General features: G+C 41.5%; 1 protein-coding gene and 1 long non-coding RNA gene across 3 annotated transcripts in view; one reads left to right on the top strand and one right to left on the bottom strand.

Moving 5' to 3' along the window:
- LOC116847906 overlaps window positions 1–906 on the bottom strand; it is a 4,000-nt gene extending 3,094 nt beyond the window's left edge. Inside the window, exons 1-2 of the long non-coding RNA XR_004378853.1 lie at window positions 780–906; window positions 131–691 (exon numbers count right to left, since the gene is read on the bottom strand). This is a non-coding gene — a long non-coding RNA (uncharacterized LOC116847906). The remainder of the gene's footprint in view (window positions 1–130; window positions 692–779) is intronic.
- On the top strand, window positions 290–6,734 carry LOC116847855 (prolyl 3-hydroxylase 2-like). 2 transcript variants are annotated; one of them, XM_032823323.1, is made up of 11 exons: window positions 290–555; window positions 1,472–1,736; window positions 2,847–3,171; window positions 3,257–3,382; window positions 3,702–3,838; window positions 3,986–4,159; window positions 4,682–4,927; window positions 5,109–5,201; window positions 5,327–5,477; window positions 5,711–6,128; window positions 6,262–6,734. In XM_032823323.1, exons 1-11 carry the CDS (start codon window positions 329–331, stop codon window positions 6,332–6,334), a joined length of 2,235 nt encoding a protein of 744 aa, XP_032679214.1. In that variant the 5' UTR covers window positions 290–328; the 3' UTR covers window positions 6,335–6,734. The 2 variants fall into 2 exon arrangements, with proteins under 2 accessions (XP_032679214.1, XP_032679224.1); XM_032823333.1 differs by lacking the exon at window positions 290–555 and adding an exon at window positions 1,041–1,299.
- Window positions 6,735–12,311: the final 5,577 nt, after the last annotated feature.

Raw genomic sequence — 12,311 nt, 5'->3', positions numbered from 1 at the left:
TATATATATATATATATATATATATATATATATATATATATATATATAATTTTCAGTGACTTTTTCTGTCCCTTCTTCGCTCGACACATTTATGAAGTGTCCCGGACTCTGAGCTGGGAAATCTGGTCACCTTACGTTATATCCTCTTGTGAGTCGCCCTGTATACGGTGATCTACAACGGCGGCTGCGTGCGTGTATGCGTGAGCGCGACATCCGACCCACGCGTAAGTGATCCGCGCTTTAGCGGCCATGTGGCTTGCGTATCGTCGTCAGTGCGGCTCCAGACAACGGCCCGTTAAGAGGAGGAAGAAGCGGAAGCGCCGCGAAGATGAAGCTGCTTGTTGTCGCTCCGCTCGTGCTACTGCTAGCTGCGTGCACGTGCCGCGCCGATGTGATCGAGACCAATGAGATTGACGACGACAACGATGAAGTTAGCCAGGACAATCGCCAAGAACAAGACGTCCCGCTCGCCGAGATCTTTGACAACGCGGTCCAGGCGTACCTCGACGAGGACTGGCGCGGCTGCATCTTAGACTTCAACGAGGCTCTGCACAGGTATGTTGGAGTCGTCCTTGGAACATCCTTCCGGCGCTTCTTCCATTTCTCCTCGCCGCCAAGACCTCGATATATCGATCCTACAGCGCGCTCGATTGACGCTAACTTTAAGGCCCAGTTTCACCAACCGACTGATCTAAGGTTTACTAACCGTTAAATCACACGTCTATCTTCCTTCGAAATAAATAAATGTAGACTCATGTCTTAAATGTTAGTTAGTTTACCATTCGGTTGGAGCAGCTGAGCCCAAGTCGCTTGCGAATCAAATCGACATACGTTAATTTCTCGGCAATATGTCTGATGGGATAGAATTAATATATTGTAAGGAGAACGTAGAATACCTAATCCAAGATCTCGACGACGGAGGAAGACTCGACGGAGATGAGTTGCGTCACGAGTTGCGTTGGTCATGACACGCGACTCTCTCACAGCTCCCGGTTTAGCGTGGCGTTGAAGTGATTAAGCCTTGACGCGAAGTACCGGCCTTGTGACATGACGTAATAAGTCATGAAGTAAATTGGATGCGCTCCGAGAATTCATACGGCTACTCGTCGCGACGGAGAAAACCGGTCATTTTCGTGTGATCGTGCGCGCGCATCTCGCGTCTGTTTCAAACCTTACGTGACTTCAATCTTTGGTTCCAGGCCTCTCTAAAAGTTATGTCCCAATTCCGATTTATAGTATGATATCGAGAGTAAAAGTTCCTTGGAAAATTCCAAGGCACGTTCTAAAAAAAATCACAAGGTCCGAATTTATTCGAACACGTCTTGTTGTGACGGCGGTTAGGCCGGGACTTAAACCTTACGTGACAATTTTTCTTTGGGAAATCGATCAATCGAGATGTGAACTTACTTAACTCTCAATTATTGTTAACGGGCAGTGTTTAGCGTGTCTTTAAATCTGCGACGTTTTGCAGATACAAGAAGTACAAACGTATGGTGACGATATGCCGACGAAAATGCCAAATGGAGACGGCGGGCTCCTCGCCAATCTTCGCCGAGGACATCGAGGATCTACATTTCTACGAGAGGAAAGTGCGGGAAACGCTCTGCTTAATGAAATGCAATCAGGATTATCGAGATATCGCGGGCGCGGGGGCGCTCAAGCGACTCCCACGCGTTTTAGAGAAGAAATTCGTTGATCGCGCTGCTTACGAGTATCTTCACATCTGCTATTTCCAGGTATGATAATAAACGCGCTGCTCGGACGTATATTTCAACAGTCTCTCCTTTCGTCTAAGATCATCTCGGTGAGGATAAAGCGCGCAAAATCTTCAATTTTCTCACACAACACAAATGTCCAAAATATATCCTAGAGGCGTCTAGGAATATGTAATATTCCTGGAAAATCTCTAGGACGTATTTTGGATGTATTGTGCTATATGAATTATATCTCGGGTAGCACAGAACATCCTGAGATCTTCCTAGATGTGCTCCCTTATGCATAATAGTAAATACAAGACGATAACATTGCATAAAATTTGAATTCTAATCTAAATCGATATGAATCAAAAAGATAATTATTGATTCACGTTGAGAAATTCAGACTTTGCACATAATGTAACCTTATCTTTATGTATCCATCATTTAAAGCAAGATCAGAGTGTTCTAAGATATTCTTTAGGACGTGCTGGGCATACTCTAGGTGACTTTGGGATATCTCGTGTTGTCTGAAGTATTACATTAGCATTTGAAGATTTTAATTCAATTTAATTAATCATTTAGTTATGTTCGACACGGTTTCTAACTTGCGTCATTTAGACCGCGCGTATTTCTTCTCACAGAAAGAGAAATAGAAGAGAAGGAAGCGGGGAAGAAAAGGCGAAGAGAGAGGGACGATTATTCGCTTGCGAAAGATTCGTATCGTCATGAAAATACATGCTCCTATCCAAATCCTAATCTGGCGGATTACGCAATTTTGGCGTGGCTGGCACACTACGCCCGCGCTTTAACGACTCTAGCGGCTTGACCCGCGATGACGATACGCATCATCGTCTTATTAGATAATTATTAGATAGCGTCTTATTAGATAATTATTAGATAGCGCGGCTCTATTTTGGAGGATTTGCGTAATCGCTTATAACTCGATAAAGTTGCAGAAGTCTTGGAAAGCCTTGAAGACGTTTCTGTCGAAATATGAAAGAAAGAATCTGTTCCGAATTGATAAAATTATCTCCGCGGCCGCAAGCTGAGCATCATCAAAACATATTTATTCGCGAAGTAAAGCGCGAGTTTTCCGTCCGAATATTGATCAATATTATGGTAACTACAGTTCTACATAATTTGTTGTAGATAGGAAAATATCAGGACGCGGCGAACGCGGTCTTCACCTTCCTGACTTATCATCCTGATCACGAAATGACGAGGAGGCATCTCAAGCACTACCTGACCCTACCCGACGTGGTCGAAGAAAGAATTATGAATCTGGAAGCAGCACCCTTCGTTGAAATGTACATCCGTGGAGTTCAGGCATACGAGGATGAGAATTATAAGGAAGCCGTGGACGAATTCGAGAGTTCCCTCGCGTCTTACATGGAATCCGAGGAGGAATGCAGGATTTATTGCGAGGGGCCGTTCGACCAAGGGTGGTACCCCGAGTTTACTTCGTCCATAGCGAGTAAGATGTGCTCTGATTCATAATTTTCAACAACAATGTATAATATCGTCGTTCGTCATTAGCTCCATAATTCTTTCTCTTTTAGATCATTTTGCATTCTGTCTGAAGTGCAAGCGTGGATGTTCGCTCGGGTTGAACAGCGTGAACGGCGAATATCGGAGCAATTTGCTCAGCAGTCATTACAATTACTTGCAATTCGCTTATTACAAGTGTGAGTGGTTTAATTTTATTCAATTGATTCGATTGAGACATTCTACTTGATAACATCTTCAACTCTATATATCTTCAAGAGAGGATTATAAATTCATACAGCACAAAATCTCCTGGGGACGTCCCAAAGATGTCCTGAGGACGTAGAAACGTCCCTAGGATGTTCTCAGGACGTACTCTGGACGTCTCCTGGATATCTGTGCTGTTAGGGAAGCGACACCGTATCATAGGGGATACGCTTAGGGATCACTTAAAGATATCATTTTCATCGCTGAAAATGATATCTTTAAAAGTAACCCTTTCCTTTATTTTGTGAATAGTGGGCAATATAAAAGCAGCCTGCGCAGCGGTTGCAAGTTATTTATTGTTTTTACCTGTGGATGAGACAATGCTTCATAATAAGGATTATTATAGCACCCAGCCGAAAGTGACAGATGAATACTTTATGCCAAGACAGGTACGTAAAAATTAAGTTACTCGGTTGCTGAACATTGATGTTGTCCAAGAAAAGTCATGATAAGCGAGACAATTTCTCCTTTTTATAATGATGTTCATCCTAGAAATATCTTAATAAACTTGTGGATTCAATGAAAGCTGTTTTCAGGAGGCACTTGTTTACGTGAAGAGGCAAGAGTATGAGTTGATGCTGTTGCATTACATATCGGAGGAGTTCGCAGTGATCGACGCCAGGTTTGACGCGTTCACCAAGAAGAACGCGAAGAAGACTGACAAGAAGAAAACGAAGAAGAAAAAGGAGGAGGAGCAAGAATTAGGAAAGGTAAAGAGCAAGACATAATCAACGCGATCGCGCGATGTATTCATCGTGTGTCGACAGAATAATAAGGGACTCTTCGTTATATGCTGTTCTTTGAATTTTTGTCCGAAGGATGACGCACGCATAAACGTGACCATCAGATACCGTGCTTAAACCGACCGTTTGTAAATGATCTAGACTGCGCCGAGTACATTGCCATTAACTTTAATACTAAGATACTCTCTGCTCTTTATGGATATATATTGTGATATATATTGAAAGAACAATAAAAAACATTCAGAAATATTCTGTTAAGTGAACTTTCATTGTGGAAATATCGGATCACACTATTTGACATTATTTTATAGAATTTAAACTAATTAAAGATATTCAATTTAATGTTCCCGCACACAAGTCTTCATAAGGGGATACTCGTTTGATCTGTTTAAATGCAACCCTATTTGCTTCTGCGCTTATAACTACGTAGGAATGCAGGCGCTACGAATGTCGTTTCAGCATTTTGTACTCATTGCGACTTTCTTTCAGAACTCTTTCGCAAGATTGATCTTACATCCTCCTCCGGGTCATTCTCCATCCACTCGGATGCAGTACTTGGGGAATTTATCGGTAATTCGAGATAAGGAAGAGGAAAGAGAGACGCGACGAGACCGAATCGCGGTGAAAGATGTACGATTGCTAGCAGCGGAAAATGAGCTCGGTGGAAGGAATCGCTACGTAGCCGACGGTTTCCTCAATTCGACCGAGTGCGATCTGCTTACGCAACTGGCTCAGGTAATATTTCCTAGCTAAATCAATAAAGTTCAAAGAACTTTAAAACGAATCAAAAAGAATCCTTCTTTTAGCGGACAAGTAAAGTTTAATTTTTTAGGAAACATCCTACCATAAAAATGATCTCCTTATTGTTGTCAATTCATAATTTTTATCAAATTTCAATCAAACTCATAAATTTCAGATTACCGTGGAAGGAGATGGCTACGACGAGAACAAGAGCCCGCATTCGCCTTATGAACGTTTCCAAGGCGTGACTGTCGGCAGAACCGCTTTGGTAAGAATTATTCGCATGTAACAAAGTTGTCGTTCATTAAATAAGCTGAGACAAGAATATCGTGTAAAACTTTTCTAAGAGTAATTTTTGATAAAGTTGATCTCAGCACGTTGTCCTCGTTGCAGATGGTGTATTTCGGTCTGACGAAACCAGAGCTACTGGAACTGCTCTTACGACACACGGAAGCGGCTCGCGATCACGTGGAAAGGTATTTCGACCTTGATCAACAACTGTATTTCACCTACACCCATTTGGTCTGCCGAACGGCATTACCCGGTAATTTTTACCTGACGCATCCTCGCGCTTCTGGTCACTTTTGCTGACATGCTCGCATCGTAACAGTTGGTATGGCATGTGCAAATTAATCCGTTTTATTAAACGAAAGCAAGCTGTTTGTGCTCAAAGACACACGAATAATATCACACAAGTGCACGAGTACACGTCACTGGAGAACGGAGAGAATGTCGGGAAGAGGATTCCACCTTATCACATAGATTGTTTGGTTGCAGATGCACCGACGAATCGGACCGACCTGAGCCACGAGATACACGCTGACAATTGCCTGATAAAGAACGAGAGCTCCTGCGTGCGGGAGAGTCCTGCGTATACGTGGCGAGACTACTCGGCGATTCTGTATCTCAACGACGACTTCGACGGCGGCGAGTTCTTCTTCGTCGACGATCGGAAGGAACGTCGGGTTCAAGGCACTGTGCAGCCCCGATGCGGACGTATGGTAGCCTTCTCCGCCGGTGGTGAGAATCTTCATGGTGTTCGAGCTGTACGTAGCGGCAGGAGATGCGCCTTAGCGTTGTGGTTCACTCAGGACGAAAGCTACTTGGAGTACGAGAGGGTGGTAGCCGACACCATACTGAAGAGGGTTCGCTTGTTGGGTACAGTTCCGCAGGAGAGTACTCGAATACCTCTCAAGTAATAAAGTTAACTATTATATAAACTAATATATAATCTTTGATTAACAATTAAAGATACTTTACATTGGATCATTGAGCATTATCTTTCTTTCGCGAGTTGCATAGATCAACTGAAACATATTTTTGCTCAGGTACGAGGACATGTTGATCCAGTGTTTCAAGGAGGACGAGATGCTGAGGCATATACTGAGAGAATCCTCATGAGGCAGGAGCGAAGATGATAACATTGATTGCGCAAGTTTTTACGAGACGTAAGACGAATGTTTGTTTTACTTTACTGTTGAATGGCTGGTCCATTCAGCCGGAAACTCGAGAGAGAATTTTTTAGAGATTATTTTTTACGAAAATATATAAGTTATAAGTTTAGTGACGTACGAAACGTACGCTTTTGCGAGTCGATTAGTATTTAATCTTAGAATGCACCAATGAAAGCTTGTGAAAACTTACATAGTGATCGAATAATACTACTGTGCCCAAAAAGTAAGACCAATTTAAAATTTTTTTTTTAAATCTTTATTTAATATTCCAAATCTATTTCGTCGCCTTTAAAGTAATCCCCCTCAGACACAATACACTTATGCCAACGTTTTTTCCAACCCTCGAAACAGTTGTTAAAGTCGATTTCCGGAATGGCCTTCAAAGCTTTCTTCGATTCAGCTTGTATCTCTTCAATCGAGTCAAAACGGTGTCCCCGGAGCGGTCTTTTGAGTTTAGGGAATAGCCAGAAATCACACGGTGCTAAATCAAGTGAATATGGTGGTTGTGGAACGATATGGGTCGAATTTTTAGCAAAATGGTCTCGAAGAACCAATGCAGTGTGAGATGGTGGGTTTATATCTATCACTGCAGTGTGGGTTTATATACATCACGTAATACGGTTTCCAACCGCAGGGTTGGAAAAAAACGTTGGCATAAGTGTATTGTGTCTGAGGGGGATTACTTTGAAGGCGACGAAATAGATTTGGAATAATAAATAAAGATTAAAAAAAAAATTTTAAATTGGTCTTACTTTTTGGACACAGTAGTATACGCGAGTGATAGAGTACACGCTCTCTTCGTCGCAGTCGATGCCGCGCGACACAACCGTTTATAGAAAATATTCTAAATCTTTATTAGAACATGGACATTACATGTCAACAGGTTTACATAATCACGCTATGCATCGCGCAACATGTGTGTGTGTGTGTTTCGCATTATTAATTTATTTCTCGTTATTTATACTATGTATAAGAGTTACTCGTGTACGTAATTGCGTTGTAGCCGCGGGCAACAGTTGCATGCATCATCGTCTCATCACCTTCTTCTTCTGCCTCTTCTCTTTATTTATTACACGGCTCTGAGCCCCGTACACACGATGTTAGACTTTATAGACTCTTTATAAATCAATTCCGTCGATTAAGCGTACGTATGTACTGGTCGCTACTAACACCGTTGCCGACGTTGCTATGTCTCGCCTCTAAACAGCCGACATCAGCCGACCTGTCTGTTCTGTCGTCGTAATCGCGGATTGTCGATAAGACGCGAACAACTCGGTGGGAGGAGGAAAGTGAGGGTTATGATGGCGGAGAGCTGAATCTCACATTCTGCGCTCTCCACCAAGGTCTCTTAAGACGAAGCTGAAATAAATCTCCCACTTCGACTGAAGCCCTCTGAGTTTTTCTGCTTTAAAATTAAGACAGAGACGGTGGGCTGCTGAGAAAAGAAGGAACGAATTCGACGAAGACTCTTCTCGAGAGAACTGCGGCGTAATTTTACACAAGCTCCCCGATAGCGAAGTTTGTTGCCCGTAGACAGCTCCGTCCGAATGAATTCATTCATGTAAAGATTAAAATTGTCAGCAGTTGATAACGTGGACGATATTTGCCAGCGATATGACCTCGCGATATACATATATTATTGCAACACGATAGTTTACAAGTAGTACTATTTGCGACCAGCAATCGTTATCGACGAAGAAGTTCCGTTTTACCTTGAAAATTACAGCTACAACTCGAAAAGTTCAGGGAAATATGACCTGTTAGCAAAAATACATTTCATTTCTTTTTCGTGTATCGTAGTTCTACTTAACTAATAGCACATATATGCAATATCGCTTTCGATTCGCGATGGAAAAGTCGACTGTGACTCTCTATTTCGATTGCCAGATACGTTTCCTTCTTTCTCTCAGCGTACCAAATGTCAAGTGATATCTTTGCCATGAGTTGTCATCTGTAAACAACATACATGTATAAACACACGCGTCATGAGATAGCATACGCATGATAAAATCGCCCTCGCGTAATTCGTACGGGAAAAAGTAGAAGAACAAGTATTTAATGGGAGTGAGTGTGTGCATTCGGCACACTTCTTCTATTCTTTGAATCTTCTCCACCACCGTCGTCGTCGTCGTTACCGGGGTCGATCGGGAAGAAAGTCGGGAACGCGATTACGATATATACAATATAATATATATACACGGTGGGCCATTTTACGGAACCCATCCAGATTTCTCCAAAGGTAAGCCAGATATAGAAAAATAGTTAAGACAAAACTTGTTCAGGACAATGGGGATCATCTTTCTCAATAAATGAATTTGACCTTGAGGTCAAATTTCAAGGTCATTTGGAGGTCATAGTGATTTTTTTAAATGGGACCGCCTACTTTTGACACCGGATTCGAAAAGAGCGGGAAATTTTACGTCAGAAATATTTTTAAATTTTTTATTTTGACCTTTAGAAGGTCAAATCAAGGTTTTAAAAGCGATCAGAAGCTGTTTGTTTAAATGCGATTATCTTATTTTTAGCATTATCCAGAAACAATGACGTGGATGTAGTAAGTTCTGTTTCCTTTGGGGTGCTTGATTATCGTGAGTCCCCTTGCCTCTCACGTTTGGGGTGCTTGTTTACCGTGAGGCAAGGGGACTCACGATAATCAAGCACCCCAAAGGAAACAGAACTTACTACGCCCACGTCGTTGTTTCTGGGTAATGCTAAAAGATAATCGCATTTAAACAGCTTCTGAGCGTTTTTAAAACCTTGATTTGACCTTCTAAAGGTCAAAATAAAAAATTTAAAAATATCATTTCTGACGTAAAATTTCCCGCTTTCTTCGAATCCGGTGTCAAAAGTATGCGGTCCCATTTAAAAAAATCACTATGACCTCCAAATAACCTTGAAATTTGACCTCAAGGTCAAATTCATTTATTGAGAAAGATGACCCCCATTGTCCTGAACAAGTTTTATCTTAACTATTTTTCTATATTTGGCTTACCTATAGAGAAATTTGGGTGGGTCCCGTAAAATGACCCACCGTGTATATACATAAATATATATATATATATATATATATAATATGTATATATATATGTTTCAATACAAACGTTTATTATGAAATTATATGGTGACATCTGCGTATCACAGGAGAGCTCAGTCGATTCTTCAGAAACCACTCCATCATCGCGCGCGCACGTCAAACACGAAACAAGAGGAAAACAACTGTAACAAATCGCAGGCTACGTTGAGTAGTAATTATTAATAACGGATCAGAGTCTACACAGTGGAACAGTTTTTTGATTGCAGACACTCGTGTGTTGATAAACGAAATACAGAGGTAGAATCTATTAAAGTAAAATCTCGACATCTATCAATGTAATTCCGTCATTTCACACAACGGAAAATCTCGACATCTATCAATGTAATTCCGTCATTTCACACAACGGAAAATCAAACATTTCGAATGGAGTGGTCGCTAATTTCGTCATATTTTACAGATGTTTTCGTATTGCTCTTCATAGACCTTGTTATGTCGCCCCTCTCTTTATGATGTACGATTTAAAAAGTAATCTCGAAAGTGTGACGATATCGCGTCATTTCGTAATATAGGCGCGCTGAGAGAAAGAAAGAAAGAAAGAGAGGAAAGGAGAGAGAGAGAGAGGCGCAAAGAGTATCGCAGGAATTATCGCTGATAATTAATAATAATAATAATAATGATGATGATAATAACTATTATCTCTTACCGGTGTAATGTCTGCTTTTAAAGCGGCGGAAAGTGTAAAAAACGATACGTTCCGTCTATGTGAGCGATCGTTACAATGAAAGGACGTATGGCGTACTTTAGTGCCCGTCGATTCGAAAAAAGCTAGACTCAACTTTCGAGAGACGCTACCTAATAACGAGCTTACGGTTAACAATTATCGAAGATAGTTTATTTAGTTTCAAGCGGGAAAAATCGAATTTTTCTTAGACCCGAAGAACAGCGAGTGTACGCGCAATGAACGTTTCTACGCTCGGCCGCTCGGTCATCCTAAAACACGGAAGAAAGCATCGTGCGTGCCGGACCGCTTTTTGTATGATTCGAGTTAGACCACTAAGGAGTTACATTACTTCGTAAATCTTATATGTACACGTGCCGATCGCGTGATCGCGCGCACGCACACGCATCCAAAACCGGTTTCTTGTACGCGCGACGTGTCGAGCTGCGCTTCGACGTGCACTCGGACGCATCGAGGCACTCGCTATAAGAGAAAAATGCAAGCGACACGTATGATCCTGATTACACGATGGAAAACGAGGAACGTTTCGTCAACGAAAAATCGACGTTGTTCTTCTTCCGCTCGAGAGAGGAGAAGTTTAACCGATTCAACGGCCGCCAGTGTCCCTCTCACCCTCTTTTCCTCAGGACGAGAATTTTTATTTTATGTGTAGAGACGAAATAATTTATAAACAATAAATATAATATCCCTTTTATATCTTTCGACATCTGTATTCCCAAATGCAATTAAAGCTCTCAGCGAGAATAATTCGTCTATTGTTCTATCTAACAATTCTAATATCGATCATTCTCTGATCTCGCTCACGAATATAAAAATAATTTTACAGTTCAATCAAAGTCACTTATGAATATGGCCTTCTCAATGAGTTTCGACGAAATGCCACCACAATAGTTAGTCTAAATATAACAAAAAAAAAGGAGAAAATGTAGAATTTGACGAGCAACACAAATTCCTCGAATTCGATTACGTATTGCACAGTAATGTTCTCTGGTTGAATCGCTACTATACAGCTACGCTTACTCGTAGTTTCAGCAATGATTCTCTAGAAACATGCGAGACCGAGACAAGGAGAAAATAGAAGGCAAATCTTTCGACAAGTCGCAACATATCAGAGATGTCAGGATACCCGGATACTTAATTCGAGATACTCAGAAATGATCGTCACGATTGATCAATAATCAATTAACGTTGATCAATCGTCGATGCGAATGAAGAATCCCGTCTAAGTGCGTCATCCCGGACAAAAATTGGCTTGCGCCAATTGAGAAATCGATGTTTCGTATGAAACGCTTCAACGTTGATAATAATACTTCGTAACGTAAACGATCTCGAAATCGATCGGCCCGCGTTGGAAAAACGACCGTGGTGTGTGAACAAGTGTGTGTGACAACTATAACGAGAATGTCCTTGACGGACGAAAAACGGAACGATCCCACAATCGCAATGGATAGGAAACTTTCAGCGCGCGTTTACGTATAATACTAGAATCTCCCAGTTTGAAACATTTAGATGAACGACTCTTCCTGCCTGTTCGTCGAACTATACCTAGAGCTAGTCTTGTTATCGACATCGAAATTGTTTTAGCCTTTAAACGTTCAAAAATACAGAATCGTATTTGATTCGCCTCGCATCGAACGTGCTACGTTTAAAAAAGTATCGTTGATTTAAACTTTCTCTCACACTCACCCTCTCACTCACTCACTCACTCACTCACTCGCGCATTTGCTCACCTTCGTCATTTTCATGCGGTAAGACAGTTTTATCGTGTTATCGCACGGGTCGCTATTAATACTCTCGCTTCGCGCGTATGAAAATAAACTAAAAACTGCCATACACAGGTATCCCCGCCGAAAAGGCTCGCGAGAAATACGCCCTTCTGTGTGTTTAAAGTATAAATGCTAATATACATGTTCGTACTTAAACGGCGTTTTTACGTGTTTTCTTCTCCCGCGTGTTTATCAATAGTAATACGCTAATATATCTCGTCGGTATTATAAAATAACGAAAAAGCCTAACGATGAAATGTATTGTACTGTACTCTTTTCTTTTCAGAGTAGAGCGAGACTGAGACGAGAAACAAAGAAAACGTCGTGATCTATTATTTTGATTATGTCGAGAGAGAATCAAATGGCGGGGGGGGGGGGGGGGGGG

This window comes from Odontomachus brunneus, unplaced genomic scaffold (assembly GCF_010583005.1).
Source record: "Odontomachus brunneus isolate Ranch 3 - 2012 unplaced genomic scaffold, Obru_v1 Obru_scaffold_005, whole genome shotgun sequence".
Taxonomy (NCBI): domain Eukaryota; kingdom Metazoa; phylum Arthropoda; class Insecta; order Hymenoptera; family Formicidae; genus Odontomachus; species Odontomachus brunneus.
This window is presented reverse-complemented; position numbering and strand designations above follow the sequence as displayed.